Here is a 27,861-nt window from a genome sequence, read left to right as displayed (position 1 = left end):
AATAGTAACAAAAATATTACTTTCAAAAGAGCTTTTGTTAGGACAGGAAGATTTCTATATCGCTATATGACTATATAAACACGGTCTCCAAGATTTTGTGATTCAGTGCAGTGACACTCAAATAGTGCATAACATGTTGTCACACTTCACAAGAATATGCATCTATGCAATGTTTGTTTTACTTTTTTGCAGAGCAGACTAAAGAGATAAAACTTGAAAAAATTTAAAATATATGTATGTATTATGCATATTTTTTTATACATAATCCCTATATTGTGTTTATATTTGTGTTTCGCGCGCATTAGATATGAAACGATGCGGAAAAATTTTAAGCTCAACCAATAATTTATTTGCGGATAAAAACCAAAAATTACTTTTTTTTCCCCGACGAAATTCGGATGTTTTGAAGATGTTGTTGCCATTCTTTGATATAAATTATACATAGTGTACAAATTTTAATCAGGCAGCGATTCTCATAAGAAAATCGTAATCGTTAATATCAAGAGAAAATCGTAATCGTTTTTTGTTTAATAGATATTTTTTGTTGTGGTGTTTTCTCCTCTATCAGGGATAGTGATATTGTTTAAAATTTTTAAGTTTATTAATAATTTTTGATGAAAAGTGCTAGACAATTTTTATAAGACGGTGTTGTTCTCTATTAAAAATTGAAATTTTCAGAATTACTTCTACTGCTTTGTTTTCTACTGTAAGTTTTACTCAAGATGTTATACATAAATTTCAAGTTTTTCTTTTTCCTTCTAGAAAATAATTATAAAAATTTATAACTCTATCATGATCGAAAGAAAATGGAATTTTCATTTTGTGATACATTGCCCTGTATTATAATTGTACTATGCTGTTTTAGACGAAATAAGTGCTCACATAATTACTTTTTTATGCCCTGTCCACTTAATTACTAAAAAAGTAATGAATAAAAAATTAAATCTAGTAATAGTATTTCAATTTACATTTTAGCACATTGAGTATTAAATTTAACTGTAGGTTGTTAAAGTGGGCTTCTTACTCATAGAGTACTTGATGTTGTCATGCTCTGTTTGTCATTTGTTTAATTGCATGCCTTTATAATTCCTTATTGTTATTATTCTATTATCAATGAATCGAGTTTTAAAAGATTGGAGATAATTCCGAATCGGTATCTGCTCGCGCGAACTAATAATTGCCATGGTGCCCAAAAGATTTTAAAGTTGCAAAATTTAAAAAAAAATAAATGTGTTGAGAAATGTGGCTACAAGTTATACCCTTCGAGTTGGCGCCCTCTGGAATTTCGAAGTAAAGAAAGCATTGCATAATAAATTTAAGAAAACTGTGTTTATAGCAAAAGTAAGAATTTAGTTACTGAGTTATAAGAAGATTATATGATCTGCAATGTATATATATGACTCTAACTAAATATGCCATGTAGTTAATTCTAACTAATAACTAATAATGCCATGAAATAACTAATAATGCCATGAAATAACTTGTTTTCACTTACCTAAAATTATCTGGAATCCTTATGTGGTCCATTAACAAGTAATTTAAAGCAGATATAGTTTGTCTAAAGTAAGAACTCCCCTAGCCATTCGCCTCGACCCGTGGTGGTGACTATGGTAATGAGGGATAACTATTTCCAATAGAGGTGTGGGGAAATTGTTTTAATCAGGTTTTGGCTCAGATCGGCAAGAGAAAGAGTATCTTTTTCTTCGGTTTTCTGTGTTTGGTTTAGAGCGAAGAGAAGCTACCTTCCCTGAAATGCACTATTCTTGTTTTTATAGTAACAGACGGCCTCAGATTTTGTGGAGAGGGAACTTCTTAGCGTAGACAAACTATAACTTGTTAGTTTCGTTAAACTTGCAAATGTTTATATTTCATAGTTTATTCATATAAAGAAATAATTTATATTTATCTATTTTTTATTATCTAGTGTTTAAAATGACTCTAGCAAGTGAAGCTGCTCCACCAGAAGATAAGCGAGGTGATGACAGATGGCTTTCTATTGTAAGTTTATAGAAGTTGTTTAAAATTTAAAAAAAAAATACTACTAGTCTAGCATAAACCAGATATCACCGTAATATGGATTGTTTGAAAATTATTACAATTGTCCAGCACATAGCTGGTTGACAATATTTGGAAAGTCTAAATATGAAAAATTTGTGTTTTAAACATTAAAACAGAATTTTATTATTCTTACGCATTATGTTAATTAATAGTATATGTAATTTTTTCTTGTACGATAAATTTCGAAGATGAGATGCAAAGGCTAGCATCACACCCCAGTTACATTATAAACAGTCTGGTGCAGTCATCTAATGTCTAAAATAAGAAATAAAAAAAGTTCCAGGCCCAAGATATAGATATATTTAAACTGTTTTGGTGTATTTCTTTAGAACGCTTTAGCCCAGGAATATCATGGGTATGAGAAATAGGTGAAGAAAACACACTGCATGGTTCTGACGAGAGCAAGAGGGAAGGGGGTCAAATTGAAGACCTATAAAATTTTCTTCACTGTATTGTTTTTTGAGTTTTAATTTTAATACATATATTCTAAAAAATTTTAAAAAAAAGTGCATCCTCAAAAGAAAATTTCACACTATGCTTATGATAATCAGGCCTATTTCTACTTTTAGTTTTTTAAATAAAACTTAACTGCGCATATCCCTGAAAATAATAAATTTTTTTTATATTTAAAACACTAATAAATCTGATATACTTTTGCCATCTCTTCAAACTCTGCTATAGCAATGGTTGTACACTTATCAGCAACAGGACCTGAATTTAAAGAAAAAGAATGGAAATATCTGAAAGTTCAAGTTTGTTGATAATGCTGTGAAACTATGGAAAGTGCAAGAAAGAAGGGATAAAAGGGAATTAAAATTTTAACGAAAATATTTTTTATATATGTTTTGTTCCTTTCTTCTGTACAAAATAGGTTAAATGTTAAAAAAAAAAATTAGTACTTATTTTTTATTTTTTCAGCACAAACATTTTCTAATATCTGCAAGGGAGCAAGAGCCAGAAGTTTTGTTTTTAGGAGATTATGTTGTAAGCATGGCTGCTCATACTGAAGTAAGTTTTATCCTCATTTTCACAGATTTCACATCATTCAGTTTTTTTTCTTCAGGGTTTATGTTTTGTAACTCAATTTAGAATGAACTGAGGAATATCTGTGATATTTTCATTTTCTTTTAATCCACAACATATTTCATATAAATTATATGCTATTTAATAAAATAAAGTGACAGTAATATAAATATTTAAATCATATTTGTGGTGTAATCACCGTTATTAGGTTTAAGCTCCACAGTTTGTGTACCTAACGAACCTGTAAACTTCTATGCCAGGCCTGAGATACAAAGAACTGGTCTGAATTCAAACTGATGAAATGCATATATACCATTGCAAAAGTTTGTTCTTTCGCTTAGCTTTGCACTTTTTCTTATGTTCGGCGTCTTTGATCCAGGTTTGGGGTTTTGAATGTCCTAAATTTTTTTTTTACAGGACACATGGGTTTTACTGTCTTGAATTGTCAAAAACCTTGAACATTGGTAACAGGCAAAAATTCTATATTGTAACCATTGTACACATAGTAATTACATATAATAAATATTTGATACTTTTTGTACAATTCGCTTCAACTTATTAAAGGAAAATAATATAATATAATGGGAAAAGATTTATAACCTTTGAAGCCAGATAATTCATTGAACAACAAAGGTGAATACCTATAAATATAAATAAATATGCTGATAAATTGTGTTTTTGCAAAATGATAAATAATGCAATATTAAAAATAATGATCAACTTTTTTAATGACACAAAAACTTGCCTTCATTTTGTTTCTTGTTCAAAAACATTTTATTTTTCACAATATTTTTTTTTGAATTGTGACATAATTTGAATAAAGGGGTTTAGAACAGTTTTGGACAGGACGATTTAAACCCTGGTTTAAACAGTAGATAAATCTATTCTGTCCTAAACCTTGCAAACTCTGCTTTGATCCTGTATGAATATAATCCTGTGTGCTTATGATTTGGTTGTTTAAATTTATTAAAGTGAAATTTAAAAGTGTAAAAAAAAACTGAGCCATGCTGGCTCTTATTTTCATACTTGATTCATGGTGGGTCAGTGGTTTAAAGCACTGAGCTGGCATTGCAAAGAACTAGGGTTTGATCTGTAATAGCAGTTTAGAGCCCACCAGGCTTCCAATCAATGGGTACCAGCTTATCTGGAAAGTAATGGCGACCTGTAAGTGATGTTGACCACGTTATCACTTTCATACTGTAGGTCACAAATATTGTGGGACTTAACCTCCATTACCCTCCCGACTCACAGTTGGAATATATTACTTTTTATAAAAAATGAAATAGTCTTATCTCCATAAAATCCTACTGACGTATGTCTGTTTTATTTCTACAAAAAAGTGATCAGTTGTATTCCGGCCAATAAAAGACCAGATTAGTTGATCATTTCATATTTAATAATGTACTATTTACATAGAAAGGCAGTTTTAGTCTAATTATTTATTTTACTGATTTAATTCACAGTCTGTGAATTTTCTACATTATATAACTGCTGTTAGAGAAATGCATTTGTTTTATAGCTGTGTTAAAAGTTAACTCTATTAATTCTTTGTTTGATTTTTGTAGATGTGGGAAAAATTGTTTGCTCCTCTTCATTGTCTTAATTTAGGCATTGCTGAAGATGAAACTCAAAATGTCTTGTGGAGGATTCAAAATGGAGAAATTGACTCTACTGATCCAAAGGTGTTATTCTATTATTATATTTCATTGTTAAAATTTAGTTTTCTCTACTTAAAAATAATTAATCATGACTTATTATTAACAGTGTTCAGTTGATCATTGGATAGGTAAAATTTTACTCGAACGAGCAAAAATAATGAGTGGTACTCCGATGAGCGATTGATGTAGTAAGCTATGTTGTTTTGGTGTTTGAATTTCATTTTGCTGTTTTGGTCTGGTTATTATGACGAAATAACATATTTTATTTTAATTGTAATACACATTCTTTGTATGGTAACTTTTTTAAGTTCACTATATTTACTTGTTTTAAGAAAAAATCTATAAACATGCAAAAGTGCTCACAGGAAGACAAACTGCCATAGGTACTGGAGTATTTTTTATTTAATATTTTATACAATTTTGTAATTTTAAAAATATTATAATTTTCCAAAATAATACTTTTCCAAAAAATAATGTTTTATGAAATATTTCAAACAGTGAATAATTGAGTTAGATCATGAGACATAGCTAAACAAATCTTTTTTTATAGTTTTGTTTTTTCAGAAATAAAGGGTGGGGTTTTTTTTAAATTTTGGGGGATGTTCCCTTTGGCATTGGGGAGGGTTGGCATCCCTGGGGACTGGACCCTTGAAAATATGTGCAGATTAGTAATACCTTTTAGACGCTGGTCCTTCAAACACTGACCAAAATAGCTTAGCTGTTTATAATATGTGTTTATATTTATCAAGAAAATAATTCTTCTTTGACAAGCAATTTAGCCAGATTTTTAGCTTTAGTCACAGTTTTATATTGTGACAAGCATTTAGATATTGTTTCATTAGAAGTAAAGTTTTAATAAACTAAGATTGAAAGAGAAAATATTATTTAATTAGTCTAAATCTCCACTATAGCTAATTTATTATCTTATTAAATTGTCCATTACTACTTTTAAAAATAACTACCTACCAATTATGATTTCAATCACTTGATTTTTATTAATCTATTAGATATAAAGATATAAATATTCCATTTTTTATGTAATATTTCAGATAATTATTATAAGTCTTTAGTATATTAATTATTCAGTATATTTACTACTTTGCAAGATTTGCTATGGTTTTTAAATCATTTGATTTGTTTTCAAAAAATCATAGATTTAAATCAACCATCTTTTTTTAAAAGCAGAAAATATTTTATATGATAGTCAAAAATATTTTTTACACAATATAATGTATGAGAATATAAAGGTTATGAATTTTTTTTAATGTCTGATTTCATTGATAATTAAGGTTTAATTGACAGATATAATGAGAGTAGCATAAAAATTATCTGATGTTCAAAATAAACTTAATTTATGAATTATAAATTATGCATTAAAAAAAATAATAATAAATGTGAATAGAAATGTCATGAAGCTTATAAATTATAATTTTTTATTTGCTGCGTGTCTAATAATTTGCCATTCAGTAAACATGTTTCCTTGTTTAATTAATTTTATTTAAATGCAATTATTTTTAAAACTTATTGAATTTGCAGTTAGTGAATTTAAATAATGAAATTTAATTACAATTCGTGAGAGTGTTAAGCTTGACTACTGTGATTTTATTTATTCACTGGTTAGTTTTGTAGCAATTAACTAATATTAAGTACAATCAGAGATTTGATTGGTAATTGTAAAAAAAAAATTTAAAAATTTGATTGAAGTTCAAAAAAAAATCTGATTAAAATGGAACAAAAAAGATTTTTTAAAAAAAAAAACTTGATTTTTTCTGATTTTGCTATTTTGTACAAGATTTTATTTTTTAAGTATTAAGATTTGCATTTAATATGTTTTAAGCCATCATATTATTTTCCTGTGATAAATTCTGGAAGAAAATTTTTTAGAAAACATAAAATAAGGCAGTGTTTTAATATCTTGAATTAATATACATTAGTTTTAATTCATTTCTTTCATTGCTTAATTTTTGTTAATTTTGTCAGATAATTGTTTTGGGTGTTGGTGCAAACAATATCAATCATTCCGCTGAAGAAATCGTATCTGGAATTTTGAGCTGTGCTAATGCTATAATTGAGAAAAAACCTAATGCAACTCTTATTCTTTTGGTAAGTCTCATTACTGTATTTTAAATATTTCTTGAAATTTAAGATTAAAAATCAGATTTTTTTTTATAAATCTGATAACAGCGTATAAATAAAATTTATTCTACTCAGGTATGCGAAGCCTAATATTATATATATAGAAATCAATGAATATTTGTGCAGAAATTACTGTGATTGAGATAAAAGACAAACATTTCTGGTCAAACAATAGGATGTCCTGGGGAAATCTTCAATAAAAAACCTTGGCTCACTCTGGGCTGTTGTGCCAGAAATAAAATCATTTTGATTCAATGGCAATGCTTAGTTTTGAGTTCTTAAATATTTTATAATTGTAGGCTTTTTCTCTAATTTACATACTGTCCAAGCCTCCTGTTTACCCGTATAATCTCAAATTTCTTCATATTTGTTGAAGAAGTTTTTAAAAAAAATTGATGATAAAATATCAACTAATGGTAAAAACGCTTCTCATATTCTTCAACAGATGATGCTATTGCCCGTACTGCAGTATGTTGAGAGTGTTTATAGTTTAAATAATTATAAATAATGGTTTTAAAAAAAACCTTCTTTAGATTAATATTTATATTATATTATTTCCAATTGACTTACATGATTATGCATGATGTATCAAAACTACTTGTGGCCCAAAAAATGTCGCTAGTAAAATCTCAGTTATTTTATTTCTCCAATGTTGGCAGGTATGTAATTATATAAAATTTTATGGTGTGTAATTACCTTCTAAGTCAAAATGCAAGTTTTGTGTAGGAAGGATGTTTATGTTAATTTTTTGATTTTTTTTCTTCTTTCCATTCTTGAATACAGGGATGAGATTTTCCCGCTTTTTAGCGGATTTCCGCCTTTTTCACTTTTGTCTCTTGAATTTCAGCCTTATTATCAAAAACTCCGATTTTCTCAAAGTTTCAGTTTTTTTATAAATATTTCGCCTTTTCTGAAAATTTAGTGAAAATTTAGAAAATAATTATATTTATTTCCGATTTGATATATAGATATAATATATCGAAAGATATATTGAAGACTCAAACTATGTAGCTGCTAACCCTTCAACATATCTACTTATTTTAGCTTTTACGAGCAGAAAATAAGATCTTCTTAATTTTTCCCCTTCCGCTAGATAGTTCGTATTTTAATATCAAACATTGATTTTTGCATTTACCTGATTTAAAAGTTGCACATTACGATTCTTATTGGCGCAATTTCAATATCGTTCATTGCATTTCTTATTTATGAGATTTAAAAATCCAATATCGCGATTTGTATTGAGGCATTTTTAAAATTCTATGTAACGATTCGTATTCACGGCGAGTTTATCCAATGTCGTGATTCGTTTTTGCGGTTGTAGTATTCAACATCTATTTTCCTGTTTACACGTGATTTGAAAATTAGTCTTAGGATTCGTATTCACGCCATTTAGAAATTATGCATCGTAATTCGTATCTACGTGATCTGAAAATTAAGCACATGATTTGTATTTTCACTTGATTTCAATATCGTGATTTATATTCACGCGATTTTAACATCCAAGATCGCAATTCTTGTAAAAAGTAAGTTTTTTTTTTTTTTTTTTTTTTTTTTTNTTTTTTTTTTTTTTTTAATTAGTTCCTATAAATGTGGCAGTTTTTCTATAGATGATTATTGCTATATGTAGGCATTACAACATCAGCGAAACTGGATGAGAACATGTTACTGATAATTTTGCTATAAATCACGATTTACTTGCATGAAAATTCAGCTTTTTTACCTTTTGGCCAATCTCATCCCCGTGAATAGCAACAACAAAAAAAAAGTTGCTCGAAATGAAGATTGGGTATACATTGTGCTTTGTATGAATAAAGCAAAGCATTGTGAATGAAGTACAAACAGGTGAGCAGAAATGGGCTTACTGTAGTTTCGGTTCTGTAAACAAGAATCTTCTCAGTTTTCAATGATAAGAGATTAGTATAAAACGATAAGAGAAAGTAAGGAGACAAATATGATGCAACGAGAAAAAAATTGTGCAAACAATAGGGTTAAGAGAAACAGTTTTAAAGTAAATGATAAACAAGTGTGGGGGTTTCAAAAATTAAGCAATGGTACATATGAAAGATCATGAAGTACATTATTCTTAGAAATTTTCAAAATGTGGAACAATTCCTAGAATTCTCGGTCCATAGATCAGAAGCCATGTTGAAAGATTTTCACAGAAGAAAACTTGAACCTATGATCAGAATCCAGACTGTCTGGGTTGCCACTCCTCAGGGAGAATAGGGAGAACCTGGAAAGTACAGGGAATTTAAAAATCGCCTAAAATAATAGTGAAATTGCTGGGAATTTAGATTTTTTCTTTACAAACTAGGAAATACAGGGAATTTTGTTTCTTATTTTCATCTTTTAAAAAAAGGTGACCACTTAATCCGTAATCTATGGGATATTTAAGGATGATATTTCAGCGATACTAAGCTATTTCATTACTATAGCATTATTTAAGTGTGTTCAGCTGTTCCTGTTTTTTCTCTTAAGTTTTTCCAGCAATGAAAACTAGTACAGTTGGCCCAATGCAGCTCGCACAAGTACATCTTCTTCTTAATACATTGTGTATAAGATGTACAGGAAAAACACAAGGTGTTTTTTTTTTTTCAGATTTGTGTGGCAACCCTAACTGTGTAGGGAGATGTAAGATCTTTTAATATCCTGATTTTGAACCTATCTTTCATGTTGTTCCGTTGAGATGTAATGATCATATACAGTACAGAACCTGTTATCCGGAAATCAGTAAACCGGAAAACCAAAAAACCGGAACGAAATCAATAAATTTTCCCGCCTTTTTTTTAAAAAAAAATTTTTTTTTTTTCTTTATAAGATTTTAGGATTTTTCTTTCTTTTTTGAAAGATGTTTACCGCACTATCATTTTGGAAATAATCATTAGTGTATTACTTTGTTTTTTTCTAGATTATTTCCAAATATTTCTTTTTTTAGTTGGGTTTAACAATTTAAAAAACGGCTTTTTGTAGCGATTCAGAAATCCGGAAAAATCAGTTATCCTGAATAGCGATGGTCCCGATTGTTCCGGATAATCAGTTCCGTACTGTATTTTAAATTTTTATAAAATTCAAGATTTTAATTAATATCTGTTAATTATTCACAGAAACTCCTACCATGTGGTCGCAAACCAAACCCTCTTCGTAGCAAAATTAATGAAGTCAATGAAAAGTTGAAATCTGCAACCCATGGACTTCCTAACACTCAAGTCATAGATATTGATCCTGGTTTTGTGCAGCCAGACGGCCTGGTATCTCACCACGATTTGTATGATTATTTACATCTCACGCGGTCTGCGTATAGTAAATCTTTTGAAATATTATACGATTTGTTACAACAAATTTTGACTGATTCTGTAAATTCTCAAGATGCTGAATAATCTACCCCTGACTCAGAAATATGTGTCCCTCCCCCTCTTTTTTTTTTTTTTCATTTGCTTTTGTGATATTGTTCCTATATCATTTATAGTAATTATGTGTTTATAAAATGTCAACAATCTGTGAGTTGTAGGAAGGGAATCATTTTGTTTAAAAGATTAATTTGTCATAATCAAGTGATTTGTTGTGATTAATGCTTAAACCAATTTAAAATAGAATAAGTTGTAAGAATTTTTGATTGCCAGTGGAAGATCACATAGTAATTATGGAAGTAAAACCACATATTCAAGCCTATAAAATTTATAACTGTTTACCTTTTTTTTAATAGTTATTTTTATTTAAACATAATAACTTTTAAAAAAAAATTTGAGAGGGAGAATGGTTTTTTTGGGGAAAGTAGTATTACAGCCTATAAAATTGTAAATATCGTTATTATTTTCTCAATTGGTGTTAATTTTAAAATGCTTATTATTTGTGTGGATCAAAATTGGGTTACTTCCTATTGTAATTAGTGTTTAAATCTATTGAAAATTAAATAAATTATAAAATTTTTTGAATGTCAGCTGAAGTTAATTACGTAATTATCAAGTCAAACGTATGTTAGTTAATTTGAAAGTGAAATCTCATATTTAAGCTTTAAAAAAGTACAATTTCTTTTTTTTGTTCTTTTTTTATGTAAAAAAAATTTGTTTTTTTTTTCTTCCTGAGCTGAAAGTTGTATTCCAGTTGTATACACTTAAAATTGCAATTAGTTAATATTTCTTTAAAGGATATATATTTTTTAACAAGGTAATTTTTGGGTTAGATTTTGGGCTTCTTATCTTTCTTCACATCTAAGTATAGCTCATAATAAATTCTACTTAAAAAGGTAAAGTGATTATTCACACCTTCAAAATTATGTTGATCTAATAATTTGGTAGTTTATTTCAATTTGAAAATACATAAATTCAGAAAAATATATAAAAATTATGTTTAAAACTTGCTGAATTTTAATAAATAAAAAAAAATTTGAGATAAGTTTTGATTTGAGACAGCCTTACTACTGAATACTGACTGCATTGTTCATCATTAAATGAGTAATCTACTTGAATAGACATGTTTGGAAACTGTGAGATGTATTCCTTATAAGTTTCTGACAAATTTCCTGTTCCTGGTTAAATTTTTTTAATTGATAATGGAATAAAAAAAGCTGTCATGTTTTTATATTCTAAAAATCTGTGATTATAGTGCTAAATCCAAAAACCTGAAACCATTTGTACAGATAGTTTTAATCACTTATTTACACTTACGACATTTGAAAAATATTTTTTCGCCGACTTTGTTTTTATAAAAAAAGTTTCATTTTTTATTTAATTCAGCTAATTTAAAGAGGGAACATTTGTTTAAAATAGCTTTGTTTACAATTCATACTGTTTTTTAGTAAAAAAATTTGGTTTTTAAGTTTAAATTATAAAAACACCTACTGTATGTGAAAAAAAAAATTCCAAAATGTTTATATTGTGATTAAATAAAAGAGTCTGTTATTTGCTCTTTGGTATAACTCTTGATGTATGATATGAAATAAATTATATCTTGTAAGAGTTGCTTCAATGTTTATAGGTATCTTATATTTTTTTATTTATCAATATTATCAAATCTTGTTTTCCATTTTATAATTGTTATGTGTTGTTATTTATATTCTTAATTTTTTTTCCCTTGTATATATTTGCTGCCATTTTTGAATGTATTAAAAATGAGTTTCTTGAGGTTTATGAATTGCTTTGAGTATGTGATTGTTTTAAGATGTTTAAATTTAAAAATGGATTTTAATTTAAAAAATGCTTGTTTGAATTTTTGAACATTGACCTATTTTGTAAAAGATAAACTTTTCCTTTGCTTTGTATAATATAAATGATTGCTTATTTTTTTTTTCACTCATTTTGTGAACATTCATACATTGTTCTCATTTCATAGATTCATTTGATGTAATCACAATCTAATAATTTTTTTCTTTTGAGAATGTCTTAAATTTGATTTTAAAACAAAAGAAATATCCTGTTTAGAAAAAGCCAATGTCTGAAAAAAAGCATGCAGTTTTGGAAGCATAATTATGTATGCAGATTGTCAAAAGGTTACAGTTTACGCATTGTTTTCTTGTTACATAATAAATAAAATAATTTTCTAAACCCTGTAAGATCTGAAATGAGGAGAAATAATTTTTATAAAATATTTACCTTTGCATTTCTTCTCTATTTTATAATATTGGGAAGACACTAGATCACATTTACAAAAAAACTGGAATGAACACTTAAAAGAGTAAAATTTTCCCATATTATTGATATTGTGGGTTTACCAATGTTAAGATAGCCTTTTAATTAAATTGTCTAATGCCCTTTCTTTTAGCTGTAGTAATTTATATTCAAGGTTATAATACTCTTCTAAAATGTATTATTTCAACTCTAAATCATTTTTTTAGCTTTTAAAAAATCTGATGTATGCTGTTTTTTAAAGCTACAAGTTGTATTTCTTTAACCTTTTCAATTATCTTTTTTTTTCATTAAATATATATTTCATTATTTTGAAATATAATAGAGTATTTTAATTTGAACAAGTTACATTAAAAAAGAAGAAACAAATTCAATCATTCTTTCAAACCTAACCATTAAGTTTTTTTTATTGAAGAAGAATTTACAAAAAAATTGCCTCCGGAGCAAAACTGTATAACATTTTTTCAATAAATAACAGGAATAAAGCAGGTTATGTTGCAAAAAAAAAAAGCAACAAGCTTTATGTTCAGTTTGTAAAGGAAAAAAGAAAGAAAGAAATCAGAAGTAACTCATATTTTTATTAAATAGAGAACATTTCAAGATGGCTATCCCAAAAATGACAAATGTAAAGAGATAGAAATGCATAATTTGCTACGATTTATTCTCACCAAGTTTCAAAATCAGTTACAAAGTTCATTAACCGAGGGCACTGTCAACTAAACTATTGAAAAATCTTTTTAAAATTAACTCCAAAGCTATAAGAATGGGACTCAGTTTGAAAATTAATATTAAGAGGCTCATGCAAATATTTCAATTGGAATGTTTTAACGCTCAGCAAGTAACATAGTATAATGGTTTTATCTGTCAGAAGTTTTATATGTTGATGAACTTTGTAACTAATTTTTAAATTTTATGAGAATAAATTCCTAATTTCCCAAGCAAATTGTACATTTCTAGCTCCCCAAATTTTTCATTCGGCTTTTTTTGGGGTAAGATTTTATTTTGTGGGGTCCTAAAAAGTTGCTAAATTATTGACATCAACAATGCTTATTTATCATGGTAATATATTTTTTTTATGTCCCTCCCTGAAATGGAATATTCCTTGTTTTTGTGAAACCAAGAAATATCATTCAATTAATATTTATTTGTTCTTTACATTGATAAAATTAATATGAAGAGTTTTAATTTTTTGGCCTGCACAAACAATTTTTTTAATTTTCTGTTCTGATTAAGCAAAAGTGTTTCTATGGGCTGAAGCTTTAAATTGTAAGCACAGATCTGGAATGTATGCACAAATGTAGTTCTTGAATATGCTTCAAACAGTTTGAATGAAAAACTAATATTCTGCTGCTGGTGCCTTCTTTAGTGGTTAAAAAAGTACCAATGATCTCTGTGAATGCAATATTTGTTGTACAGTAGGTGTGCATGAAGCCTGTTTATGAGAATATGTTATCACTTAAGTTTTTGAAGTGTTGTCTATAGCTGTATTTTTATATCATTGTGCTAGCATCTGTTTCAGAAATAAAAATCATCTTTTTGACTTGCTTAATACCATTGATTCTTATTTAGTGTCTTGTGATCCACTGTGGTAGAGGTAGACGAATGCTTATATAACTTCGAAATCAGGGGTTTTGTATATCCTAAACAGGTTTTTTATTGGGTGCAAAAACCTTATAAATTGGACGAAACCAATAATTCTAAAATAAGTAAGTTATATTATTCCAAATATGCGACACTTATTCTCTTATTGCCTTTTAAAAAAATGCATGCAATTTTAATAACTTATTTTAAGAAACTCATAAAATTAAAAAATTTCTAGCAAAAACTTCAAGTTCAATATCAATTTAAGTATTATAATTAATGGTATGTTCAATATTATATACAATATTAAGACTATACTATTCAAGTATATAATTTTAATTAAATAGATATATTGTATGAACCTAAATTTTATCTATATAACTGTATTCAAAATTTCAAAGTACATATTTATTTACAGTGGAACCTGTCTAAATTGACCACCCTAGGGACCAAGTCAAATGGTCACTATATAGAGGTGGTCACTTTATGAAGAGTCTTTAAAAAGGACTCTTTAAATAAAACTTGCAGAAAATGGTCACTTTACTCAGATTCTCACTTTTCCCAGGTGGTCACTTTTACAGGTTGCACTGTATTTACTTTTTTTTTGCATTCGAAAATAAGTTTAAGTTTTGTGGTTTATACCTGTTATAGTTTAAGCCTCGTTTCTTTAATAATGTTTAGCAATTTTTCAATGTTTAATCTTTTATTTAAATGAGACTTGTACAAAATATAGAAAAAGATAGAAAAATCTTGGACGGGATGGTAAAAACTATAGCTTTTACTGTCCCCTCCAAAAGTCATCACAGAATTGCAATTAACACCTTTGCCTTTTATTCAAAAATGAATAAAATTTTACATTGCATGTATTAACGAATATGCTCTAGATGAAATTTTTGATTTTCATGCCTTCATAAGTTTATCAAAAACAGAAATTGAGGGAAGTAACTTTTTAAAAAAAGAACACATAAATTTTAAACTTAGCTACTGAAATTCTCTATATTGTCTTATTAATTCTATTATTTTTCTAGCTATTTACCTATTAGTCCTGAACATTTTAGTATAGTTTTTGGTCTTCACCGAAATTTTAATTTTTAATAAAACGCGAAAAAAAAGTTTTTGTATGAAAACGTAAAAATCAAAAAACATAAATTTCATAAACGGAATTTTTTGTATGTATTTTAACTTTTTCAAATATTTGTTTTTAATGATGATAATTGCTTTCATATTTATCCTTTGTTCATATTATCCGCATTATAACCATATTATTCGTATATAAAATATTTTTAATATTTCACTTTACTACTCTAAAGGAAAAAAAATTTCCAATATTTTAATAGAAGGATTTTATTGTTTTCATTATTGTCGCTAGATGGCGACACGAAGAGAAATGGATATATTTTCGCCAACAGCATTGATGGAGGTTGAGAAACTCTTCCACGAAGCTAAGCTATCGCAACGGAATAGGATCCACTTTTCATAAAAAAAAATATATTCAAACTTACCATTTTTTAAGAAAAAAATTAAAAGTTTTTTACATCTAAAGTAATTAGTTACTCTATGAATTTAACAACCGATACAATTCGAGCCAGAATTTAATGCAATTAAACATTTATTCGCAAGAAATTAGATCTTTTTTTAAAAAAAATTAATATTATAAGGATTAATTTATTATATTTATATATTCATATTATTTAACAAAATGTTTGGGGCACTTGAGTTCTAAAATTGCTCTACATTTAAATAATCACATCTATTGTATATGTTAAATAACATACAAATAATACTTTTTCAACTACTTATTTTTCAAAAAATTATATTAGTTTAAAATCATTTATCATTTTTGTTAATATTTCTAACTTATCAAAAGATTAACCTTCCCTATTATTAATCAATACATTATTTATAACAAAACAATTATATATTACATAATTTTTTATTTTATTTGTTTGCAATTGAAATTTTTTGAAGAATATTTAATACTTAATGTAGATAAAGTATTAAAAATTATTTTCAATTATAAAAAGTATCTAATTACGTTTGAATAAGTTTTAATTACATTAAATTCAAGCTTAATGGCTTAATCGAATCGAATGTTAAATTCAAATAATAAATAGCTAATAAAATGCTTTTTTGTCCGGGTGCATTTTTTCCAATGCTCTTTTTCCTAGGCCAAGAAATTAAAGTGATAGTAAAATGTATGTAAAAAAATGTTTCCTACCACAACAATAATTCTTTGATGAGAATAAATTTCTAGAAATCTAACATATACCCCATTAAAATTATTTCAATGTAAATAATTGCTTAGATAGGAAAATTTTCACTTGCTTTGATGATTTGTTAACTAAATATTTTCAGAAGACTACTGAAAGCAGTGCAAGACATAAAAATTTTGCAACCACTTAAAATATGAAAGAAAATTTTTCAAAACATTTAGAAAAGTTAGCAGCAATTCGTGGCTTTTCTAAATTTTTTTTAATCTAATAATTTTGATAACACTTTTTACGTACCAGTTATATTCAAATCTGTACATCAAAGTAGATTTACCAAAATAAATGGTTAAACTAGGGCAACCACATTTAATTAAAAGATGAAAATTCATGCCGTATTAGGTTTGCTTTTGATATTTTGAATTATCTCCGATATATGATTATCCAAAATTTTTAATGATCAATTTTTAGCAATTAACCACGAAAAAAATTTAGATAAATTCAAATTATAGAATAAGGATTTATCAAAAATTTAGTCGATTATTTAGGTTGACCCTTTAATGCTAATTTCCTCACTTCTAATAAGAACGTATGTTGTTTAGCATAAAAATTAAACGAAATTCGAAAAGGAAAAAAAATAGCAAATCAGATTTATTTTCCCAGGAGCCCTCAAAAAATTTATATTTAGAGCACGAATCAAGTGAAAAAAGAGCTCCGAAAGAAATACCTCTCCCCAAAAAAAGGATTTGAAAAAAGAATAAAAAAACCTTCAGGAAAAAATAAAAAAAAACAGAAAAAAAAACAGCGAAGAAAAGACGGGATGAAATAAGTTATTATATAACTGTGACATCCGATTTTATTCGAACTGTTGAACTCGAATTTAATGCAATTAAATAGTTATTTGTGCATAGGAAATTAAATATTTTTTTAAAAATTAATTAAAATGCAAAAGTTTAATCTGAAGTTGACTGAACAGAATTTTTAATAATTTAAATAGTTGTAATTCTAAACTCAATTATATAAAATAAAATAGTTAGTAAATATAGTATAGTAATAATAGTAAATATTTTATTAATGGACAATTGTCTCTTCGGGGAAATTTTTTTTTTTTTATGAGTTAAAAATATTTCAAAAAGAATGATAAAGTATTTTAATTCAATACAATTTTTAAAAAAAAAACTGATTGAAAAAGTATTATTTGTACATTATTATTATAACTAAGGCCCGGATTTTGATGACATTTGCATTTTTTTGCATTTTTGGACATTTTTTGTCTTTTAGAGCATTTTTTTAGATTTATAGGGCATTTTTCTTTAAATTTTGGGGCGTATTTTGCATTTTAATGCATTTTTTAAAGTTTTTTGTTAATTTTTTCCAATTTTTATTATTTTTTATCAATTTTCATTATTACACTGGCTTCCAAACAATGAAGAAAATCTATAGAATATTAACAGGTGAAGCAAAATCTTTTCAAATTGAAGAAGAATTGTCAGTAAGTGAGACCGTCTTTTTCAAGTACGCACCTATAACATCAGTAGACGTTGAAAGAAGCTTCTGCAGGAATGAAAATTTACTTTCAGACAAGAGACGCTCGTTTACATTTCAAATTATCAAAAAACATTTAATAATCCAATGTAATTCTGATATTTAGTAATATTATGAGATGGAAGTTGTTATATCCATTAAAGTTTCTATACAAAATAAAAATATTTTGGTGTCAATATATTTTCCTTTTTTTGTTATTTTAGGATATAAAACAAATTTTTCAAACTTTAATGAACGTAGAACAAGTATTGCATTGCTTTATATTTTTTAAATGACTCATAATAATTTTAAAGAGCAAAAAAAAATTTTTAATTCAATATTTTTACTTTATTTAAGGCATTTTTTGCGCAATTTTTGGATTTTTTAAGGGCATTTTTGCCTTTTTTAAGGGCATTTTTTGCACTTTTTAAGGGCATTAGTTGAGATTTTTTAGGTCATCAAAATCCGGGCTCTAATTATAACCATACAATAAGTGTAATCAGTGAAATTTAAAACAATTACGGAACTGCTTAAAAGTTCTTCGTTAGCAATTTATTAAATAGTATGCTAAATAGAATATTTAACATACTAACCAATGTATAAGTAGAATGAAGTCGAGAAAGTTCTTTGCCATAACTTTAAAATTATCCTTATATTTTTTGATTAATTTTTTAAAGAGTAAACTTTAGACTTTTTTTTTATTTTCTTACGGAAATTTTGTTAATAAACACCCTTTAGACTCTAAAGGTTGTTTAATAACAAAATTTCCGTTTTTTTAAAAAATATTTATGTAATAGTTATTACCCGTTTTATTCTTAACAATTTAACACCAAGAACAAGACAATACTCGAAATTTCTGCAAAAAATACTGAAACCCATTCACTGAAGAAAAAAAAAACCTATTTGATAAACTGGAATCGTTTGCAAAATCAGGTACAATTTCGTTCAAAGTTGTCTTTTGAATCAGTTTTTCTCAATATAAATTTTTTCATCTTGCGCACGTTTTCTCGACTATAAAAGTAAAACAACTTGGTGATTGGTTTGAGTATAGTATGTTGCTAAATTCATACACGAGCTTATTTTATCTTTTTCTGATCAATTTTTTTTCTCCATAAAAATCCAAAAAATTATTATTGTTTTTTTAATTCAAAAGAAACTACGTCTTATTTTTCTATTTCTTTGAGTTAGCAATATTTTAAAAAGAGCATATTTGACTCCCTATGGAAGGTTGCTTAAAGTCATTAGAATGATTTTTATTATATTTATCTATCTCGCAAGACGTAATAGTGTCATTTTCCCCCCTAGAAATGTTATCTTTAAATAATATTAAATTATTAAAGTTCTTTGCATTATTTTACAAAAGTGTTGTTTGCATTGAAATAACTTATGTGTAAAAAAAAGTTCGGAATTTTAAGTCAAATTTTAGAAAAGTTAAAGAAAGTCGAAAAAGATGTAGATTGATGCTTTATCAATGGAAACAGAATCTCCTAGACCTCTTAAAAAAGAAATAATCACGTTCGAATAATTATTTAATTACATTAAATTTTGTTTCAACTGCCCGATTCGAATCAACTGCTACAGTTATATAATAATTAATTATGTGCTGTTTTCTGATGATCTTTTTTTCCCCCCATCCACCTTCATTTATTTATTTATTTTCTCTGAGGGATTTTTTTTCTGTCTACCGGTTTGAATTCGTGTAGTTTTCCGAATTTAATCAGAAACATATTTTTTTCAATCATATCTGTTGCCAGTACCACATTTAGAAAAAAATACACTGACAAAGAAGTACTAAAATACTAGTATGTAGTATGAAGATCGTTTCGCTTGCAGATTATGTTCTAAAATTACCAAGATGATTGCACCACAAATTTTAGGTTAAGCTTACCCTTTCGGACGAGCGAAAATGAATAAATCATCTGCAGTGAAAGAGAAAACGTTGCATAATTATAGTAAAAATAAATAAATAAATGGAAGAAAAAAAACTGCCCAGCTATAACTGATAGGTATTAAAATACCTGGCGGCGAAATCCGGTTTGGACGATGCTTCGAAAAATATCAATTACCTTTAGCTTTAACAACCAAATAAAAAAAACTAGAAGAAAAGGGTGTGGGTTCTGGAACAGGCGAATGGTTTCTGTTCTTTTTTAGCCCCCTTGCAAAAGGAGTTAATTTCAGTAATAAAGAGCAACAAGCGCGAGCGGGCAGCAAAAGAATGATGGACCAGCAACAGAAATCCATTCTTCATTTCCCCATTTTTACCCTCTTGCTATCGTCTGAAAACATTTGGTTGAAGAGCCTCTCCTATTTATTGCTTGCGGGCATTTTCTCCGATTACCCTCCCTCACACACTTTTTTGCCCTCTAAAAACCACCCTTTTTCTTATTTGACAGGTTGAATGCAAATAACAGATGGCTAGATCGAATTTACAGACATTTGGCGTTCATTCGCTGAGCTGCTGATATTTAATCTGATGCCAGATGCGAAATAAAACTCAGTAGCTGAAAAATCGTTTGATTTATTTAAAATAAATATTATCTGAATGTTCTAGAATAGAATCTCTTTGTGTTAAGATAAATTATATGAAACAGAAATAATACAAATTTCAAATCATTTTTCATTGATTGCGTTGTCAAGAATTTTTATTTATTAAAACAATTATATATTAAAATGAATTAATCAGTAGTTTTTTATAAAAAATAAAATCATACAATCTGGTACCTGTACTTCAAGAAGAAGAAGATCATAAATACCCACACATGTGATCTATGACGTCAGCGCAAACTAATCGTTTATACTCAAAATGGCGAGTTAAAGTTGAGCTAAGTTTCTTTATATAAGTCAGAATGTTAATTAATGTGAAGTTAATTGAATACAGCTCCATATCGCACATCAAATTTGTTGAACAATAATTTTTTCTAGTCACCGTCTATCACTTCACTTAAATTGATTATTTGGTTATGTATTTTATTGTAACCGTGATATATTTTGTTTTTTGTGTCTGGCAACATCGATGCATTATTAGTTTGTTTATGCTGTACATGGCTTCGTGCCTGTTTTTGTGTTAAGTAAAAAATGCATAGTGAAAAAATTGAAATTTTTGCGAAAGAATCTTTGTGTTAGAATATAGAATGTATCACTTAAGAGAATTGATACTTGACGGGCTTGGATTACTCTTAATAGAATGAGAAGAACAGTTGCGAACGTAAACAAATACCACATTTCAACAACCAATCAGAATCGACTACGTCACTTGCAGGCATCCCATTGGATTTAAATTCGTTTTCAAAGTTTTCTTATTTATTTATCAAAAATTACAAATTGAAAAATCTCATTTTCATAAAATTATGAATAACGTATAAGAATAGATATAGATTCAGATTATTTAATTTTTTTCCCCATAAGTAATCACCAACGAGTTATTTTCTACTAAATAACTAACTTACTATGTGACTTCTGTAGAATACTCATAAATAAAAGATTATAAGACCCCGAAATGGCTTAGATGAAGTATTTGAAAAGAACAGTGTTAGTCGAAACAATGTTTTGCTTAATATTTAAATTTAAATTGGTTCTTGTCTTTGTGGTAAAATTATACTTTTTTAGTTTTAAATGTATGGAAAAATCTATACAGAGTAAGTAAGACTTTTTAAATTAAATACAACTGATGTGTTAAAATTTATTTGCCTCATAAAATCTTCACAAATAGTGCGTTGAATTATCTAAATCCTAGTTTAGAATTAGTATCTATAGTTGATTACTAAACTGGATTAGTTTTCTGAATCCAGTTTAGAATTCAACAGATCAGTTTCGTATGCAAAATACTTTAAAACGCTAATAATTTTATTTCAATAGAATTTTTTTTTTTTTTTTTTTGAATTAATTATGCGAGAGAAATATTTCCCCTGTTAACTTTTATTCATAAATTTTCCGCTATTAAAATTCCAAAAGAAAAAGATAAATATTGTAGCAAATTTATTTCATTGTTTACATTTATCTAAGCGGATTCAAGACATTAGTATTATAGTGTTAGCAATTTAAAAACTTTAAAATTTGAATCTGAAATCATGGACTTCCTGTTTTTCAAAATTAAATCATAGCTAACAGAAGAAATCTACAAATAGTTAAAATAGAATGGAATTATTTTCTTCTAGAATTGCAGAATCAAGTTAAATTATCAAATAATCTAAAACTATCCCGAAAAATAATTTTAAAATTAATTATTAAACTAAGTTTAAAGACTCTTTAATGTAGCAAAAAATTATTTATCTCATGATGCACATGCGAGGATTATATTCCAAACAGTCAGACAATTAAGGATTAAAGCATCTTCATTTTATTTTATAAGGAAACATACATTTTTTTGTTAGTTGTTTTCTTTTTTCCAATCTACTCCGTAAACTCTAATCGGTTTATCGTTACACTTATTGTTTCAAAGAAGATTAGTTTGAGAAAGTTGTATGTAATAGCTGTAAAATGTCATCAAGTTTTAATTTATCATGTTATTTGACTAAAAGCCACGGAGCTCTTTTTTTTCGCTCATTATTTCAGTTGACTTTTTTTTTAAGGACTTATATGCTAATAGTATTTAGTCTATTGAAAACTGATATTGAATAATGTTTAAATTTTATTTTTGGTACCATTATCTTCTTTCTTAAACTATATATAAGGATTAATTCAACGTTTACGCAACGAACCTTTCCCTTTTCATACTATTTAATTACTTTATACTATTTAATTTCATACTATTTTATTAAAAAGCAGTTCTAAAATTGTTTTAAATTATTTAAATGCATTTACTGTATTGTGATATGCTAGTACAAGCAATATTTTTTTCAAAAGTTATTTTTTACTGAAATTGTATTAAACTGAAAAACTTATTTATTATTGTTGATATTTTATACGTATCAAAAGATTAATACTCTCTGAGACTATTGTTTATTACATTGTTTATAACAATTCCATTATACATTTATAATTGTATTTACAATTAAAAATAGGTAAAATATTAAAATTTTCCAATTAAACTTAATATATTAACTGAATTATTTAAAAAAAAAATCTAATGGCGTTCTTATTAAATACATTAAATTCGGGTAAAACGGCCCAAATCGAATCAGTCATTAAATTTTTAGTATAGCAAATGAGGTGCATTTACGGTGAAAAAGCATCCGAAAAGAGCACCTGTAAAAAGAGCACAACAGGAGAAAAAAAAACTCATCCAGAAAAAAGCACCGGAAAGAACACTAGAAAAAAGTCCATTTATGCTACGAAAAAAAAAGAAGTCCATTTATACCACGAAAAAACAAAACAAAAAAACAGAATTATTAAGTTTTGAGATAGGTAGAATTTTTAAAAAAATTACTATCGTTTAATGACACGTGAATTTAATGACCGATTAATGGTCATGAATGACATAACCTTAAGATCGATATAGGTGTATTTTTAGATTTTTGATCTTAAGTTAGTAAAGCGGTAAATGAGAACAAGTAATAAAATTTATCATTGAAACTATTGTTGCTTTTTAAAAAGAGCAAGCATAATCAAAATAAAACTGATTTTAATCTAAAAATATAACGTGAATTAAATAATCTTTTTCTTTTATTTTAATTAATGTGAAGGTCTAATAGTTTACAATTAAAAAGTGAATTTAATTCCGACTAAGAAAAAAAATTGATTAAATAATAAATGTATTTTAAATAATTTTTTAGAAAATATTTTTTTTCTCCAATTTGAACGGAATTTGATTTTTAATTGTTAAACAAGATAAATATTATGTCAGCTGAAAAGCAATTATAACATTTCGGAAATAACCATTTTGTAATTGCAACAAAAGAAATAAAACTTCACGGGTAATTATTTTGAATTACTTTTATTAAAATGTGTTAAATGTGTTTTTTATAAATTTTCCATTGCAAATTTTCCATTGCAGCTCACCTTTTTCGAAATAAACTTTCTAAGAAATTACTTATGATATCGCTTTGAAATTTTTGGTGAATATTTGAGATTATATTAGTTCTATGTTGTGATAATGTTTTTAGTGTTAACAGGAATACGTTTTGAGTTATGAAAGATTTTTGACCGAAAATGATTAAACTTTTTAAGAAATTAAAAGTTCTCAGTTTATAATTTTTTTTAAAAATATTTCTCCCAAAGATATGCATTAACAGTTTTTACAGTGTAAACATGTATATAGAAATATTCTGTGGAGAAAAAAAAAAAAAAAAAAAAAAAAACAAGTAATATCTTGCAAAGGAATTCTATACTTAAAATTAATCTAATTTAGAAATTATATATTCTTATATGCGATTTTGTGGTGCTTTTTTCGGGTGCTCTTTTAATCCGATGCGTTTTTTTCAGGTGCTGTTTACCTTGCTTTCTCTTCCGTGTTTAAAAGTGGAGAAAGTTCCTTTCCGTAAATTTTAAATTAATCGTTACACGTTTCATAACTACATAAATATCCAATTATATATTCTTATAAGTGATTTTATGATGCTTTTCTTCGGTCGCTCTTTTTCTGGGTGCTTTTTACGTTGCTTTATTTCTGTGCTCTTTTTAATGGTTCTTTTTATCCGTTGCGTTTTTTTTTCCAGGTGCTGTTTGCCGTGCCTTTCCACCCGTGTTTAAAAGTGGAGAATGCAACTTTCCGTAAATTTCAAATTAATCCTTACGTATTTCATAACTACATAAATATCCAGTCTTATAATGGAAGCATTCAATGGCCACATCGAAAATTATAAGAATTCATAATGGGTTACAAAGGTCAAGTTTACTAATAACACAAAACTGGTGTTACAAGTAAGCATGGAAAAGGACTTAAATGCTGCTTCTATTCTAAACGCAAAGATAATGCTGCCGTTTTTAATATTAAAACGCTTTATCAATGGTAATGTGTATTCATGTGCACACTCCCGCACATTACAAAAACACATAAATAACTGTCTAGTGGAGAAATTTATATTTCAGATCTGCCTGCTTAGGTGTGGACTACACATGAATATTAAACAGTGACTTGGTAAGAGAAATGATAAGAATTGTTATCGCATAGGCATCTTTAAAACCTGCTCTGATATAATCCTGATTTCAAAACTCCACCCTTGGCTATTTTAAAGCTGTAATAGCGCCCAAAATACCTTTATATTTTATCTCTTTGGTTTCTTATTCTTTAAAAACCAGTAATTTTATTCTTAAAGCAGAATGTGAGAGTGATATAAATGTGGACGATATGAATTTTTTAAAAAAAAGGTATGATATAATCATTTAAATTATTTTGTACTTTCCAGAATTCCCAGTTTTTATCTATTTCTGAGAACTTTATATCTTTGAGGGAGTGTCCAAAGTTATTTTTAGTCTCGAGAAGTTTATTTTTAGTTGCTTACTTTGTTTAGAAATTATTGTAATAAGAAATCGTTATTGCTTTTTTCCATTACAAATGAAAAAAATAAAATTTGATTCAATATCTCTCATTTTTGATGAGAATTAATAAATCTATTTCAAGAAGTCGATAACGGGAATTGCACTGACTTAAAAAAAAAAAAAAAAAAAAANAAAAAAAAAAAAAAAAAAAAAAAAAAAAAAAAAAAAAAAAAATATGCTTCGAAACTTGAACTATGGAAACTGGGATATCTAAGTAAATAGTATAACTATAATGAAATAGCATAACGAAAAATGAACACAAAATTTTTTCCTATTTCAAAACATATAAAATAAAATTGAGAACTAACTATAATTGAATTTCCCGTCCCCCGTTATAGAGGAAGTTATTGTATTTCAATACTTTTTATTCATGGCTATTTATTAGTAAATATATTCTCTACCAAAACCACCTGGGAGAATTGAACATACGACCAATTTTTTACGTAAAACGTGCACAAATTCAGAATTTTTTCCACCTTTAAGACAAATAATTTAAAAAATTAAATGAGAGTGTTGTCACTTGTCATAAAGAAGTTATTTTATTTTTTAATTCCACGCATAAGGTTTCTCGGGAATTTATCAGAAAAAATAGTTTTGACCAGAGCCACCAGTGAGAATTGAACTCACGACTCCTGGTTTACAAGACCAGTGCTCTAACCCCTGAGCTATGGTGGCTTATCTAAGTGGTAAAAATGAACTATAGAGACAAACGCAGAAATTATTCCTTCTTTAAGACAAAAAATTTAAAAAATTAAAGGAGCATGTTGTCCCCTGTTGTATATAAAATATTTTATTTCAATACTTTACATAATGCTTCTTGGAAATTTATTAGAAAAAATAAATCCGACTAGAGCCACCAGTGAGAATTGAACTCACGACCCCTGGTTTACAAGACCAGTGCTCTAACCCCTGAGCTATGGTGGCTTATCTAAGTGGTAAAAATGAACAAAAGAGACAAACGCAGAAATTATTCCTTGTTTAAGATAAGTAATTAAAAAAATTAAATGAACTTGCTGTCCCCTGTTATATAGAAGTTATTTTATTTTAATACTTTACATAACGCTTCGTGGAAATTTATTAGAAAAAATATTCCCGACTAGAGCCACCAGTGAGAATTGAACTCACGACCCCTGGTTTACGAGACCAGTGCTCTAACCCCTGAGCTATGGTGGCTTATCTGAGTGTTAAAAATGAACTATAGAGACAAAAGCAGAAATTATTCCTTCTTTAAGATAAATAATTTAAAAAATTAAATGAGAGTGTTATCCCCTGTTATAGAAGTTATTTTATTTCAATACTTTACATAATGCTTCTTGGAAATTTATTAGAAAAAATAAACCCGACTATAGCCACCAGTGAGAATTGAACTCACGACCCCTGGTTTACAAGACCAGTGCTCTAACCCCTGAGCTATGGTGGCTTACCTGAGTGGTAGAAATGAACAATAGCGACAAACGCAGAAATTATTCCTTCTTTAAGACAAATTATTTAAAAAATTAAACGAGAGTGTTGTCACCTGTTATATAAAATATATTTTATTTTAATACTTTTCATAATGCTCCTTGGAAGTGTTTTAGAAAAAATATTCCAGACTATAGCCACCAGTGAGAATTGAACTCACGACCCCTGGTTTACAAGACCAGTGCTCTAACCCCTGAGCTATGGTGGCTTACCTGAGTGGTAGAAATGAACAATAGCGACAAACACAGAAATTATTCCTTCTTTACAACAAATAATTAAAAAAATTAAATGAGAGTGTTGTCACCTGTTATATAAAATATATTTTATTTTAATACTTTTCATAATGCTCCTTGGAAGTGTTTTAGAAAAAATATTCCAGACTATAGCCACCAGTGAGAATTGAACTCACGACCCCTGGTTTACAAGACCAGTGCTCTGACCCCTGAGCTATGGTGGCTTACCTGAGTGGTAAAAATGAACAATAGCGACAAACGCAGAAATTATTCCTTCTTTACAATAAATAATTTAAAAAATTAAATGAGAGTGTTGTCACCTGTTATATAAAATATATTTTATTTTAATACTTTTCATAATGCTCCTTGGAAGTGTTTTAGAAAAAATATTCCAGACTATAGCCACCAGTGAGAATTGAACTCACGACCCCTGGTTTACAAGACCAGTGCTCTAACCCCTGAGCTATGGTGGCTTACCTGAGTGGTAGAAATGAACAATAGCGACAAACGCAGAAATTATTCCTTCTTTAAGACAAATTATTTAAAAAATTAAACGAGAGTGTTGTCCCCTGTTATAGAAGTTATTTTATTTCAATACCTTACATAATGCTTCTTGGAAATTTATTAGAAAAAAATATTTTTTGCTACAACATAGCTAAGCGAGAAAAATGAATTATAGTGACATACGCCGAAGTTACTAAATCCTAAAAAAAAAAGAGAAAAAAAATTATTAAGTGATATTTGTAGTAATCGTTACATTTGTACTATAATATTTGTCTAAAAATCTTTTACCCATTAAAACGCGAATAATCCAGTGCTGCCATCTGTTCAATTATATTATGTAATCGTCCCATTGAAATTTATTCTCTCATTTTTGGTTGTAAACATTTAGACACAATTGAATTTTTTCTTCTTCTTTCGCTGAATTAACATGAAAAATGTC

At 27.5% G+C, this 27,861-nt stretch overlaps 1 protein-coding gene and 7 non-coding genes across 8 annotated transcripts; 1 reads left to right on the top strand and 7 right to left on the bottom strand.

Moving 5' to 3' along the window:
* Positions 1-518: 518 nt before the first annotated feature.
* On the top strand, positions 519-14,045 carry LOC107443731 (Platelet-activating factor acetylhydrolase alpha). Its single transcript, XM_016057685.3, has 6 exons — positions 519-706; positions 1,925-1,998; positions 2,977-3,066; positions 4,647-4,763; positions 6,720-6,842; positions 9,980-14,045. Exons 2-6 carry the CDS (start codon positions 1,933-1,935, stop codon positions 10,250-10,252), a joined length of 669 nt encoding a protein of 222 aa, XP_015913171.1. The 5' UTR covers positions 519-706; positions 1,925-1,932; the 3' UTR covers positions 10,253-14,045.
* An 11,781-nt stretch (positions 14,046-25,826) lies between these two features.
* On the bottom strand, positions 25,827-25,899 carry TRNAT-UGU (transfer RNA threonine (anticodon UGU)). The gene has a single exon. It is a non-coding gene; the product is annotated as a tRNA-Thr (tRNA).
* A 176-nt stretch (positions 25,900-26,075) lies between these two features.
* TRNAT-UGU (transfer RNA threonine (anticodon UGU)) lies at positions 26,076-26,148 on the bottom strand. The gene has a single exon. It is a non-coding gene; the product is annotated as a tRNA-Thr (tRNA).
* Positions 26,149-26,324: 176 nt separating this feature from the next.
* TRNAT-CGU (transfer RNA threonine (anticodon CGU)) lies at positions 26,325-26,397 on the bottom strand. The gene has a single exon. It is a non-coding gene; the product is annotated as a tRNA-Thr (tRNA).
* Positions 26,398-26,571: 174 nt separating this feature from the next.
* Positions 26,572-26,644, bottom strand: TRNAT-UGU (transfer RNA threonine (anticodon UGU)). The gene has a single exon. It is a non-coding gene; the product is annotated as a tRNA-Thr (tRNA).
* A 176-nt stretch (positions 26,645-26,820) lies between these two features.
* TRNAT-UGU (transfer RNA threonine (anticodon UGU)) lies at positions 26,821-26,893 on the bottom strand. The gene has a single exon. It is a non-coding gene; the product is annotated as a tRNA-Thr (tRNA).
* Positions 26,894-27,069: 176 nt separating this feature from the next.
* Positions 27,070-27,142, bottom strand: TRNAT-UGU (transfer RNA threonine (anticodon UGU)). Its single transcript has one exon. It is a non-coding gene; the product is annotated as a tRNA-Thr (tRNA).
* A 176-nt stretch (positions 27,143-27,318) lies between these two features.
* TRNAT-UGU (transfer RNA threonine (anticodon UGU)) lies at positions 27,319-27,391 on the bottom strand. The gene has a single exon. It is a non-coding gene; the product is annotated as a tRNA-Thr (tRNA).
* Between the last annotated feature and the right edge of the window lie 470 nt (positions 27,392-27,861).

Source organism: Parasteatoda tepidariorum, chromosome 1 (assembly GCF_043381705.1).
Source record: "Parasteatoda tepidariorum isolate YZ-2023 chromosome 1, CAS_Ptep_4.0, whole genome shotgun sequence".
Lineage (NCBI taxonomy): Eukaryota > Metazoa > Arthropoda > Arachnida > Araneae > Theridiidae > Parasteatoda > Parasteatoda tepidariorum.
The sequence above is the reverse complement of the archived record's forward strand: the minus strand, read 5'-3'. Positions and strand labels throughout refer to the sequence as shown.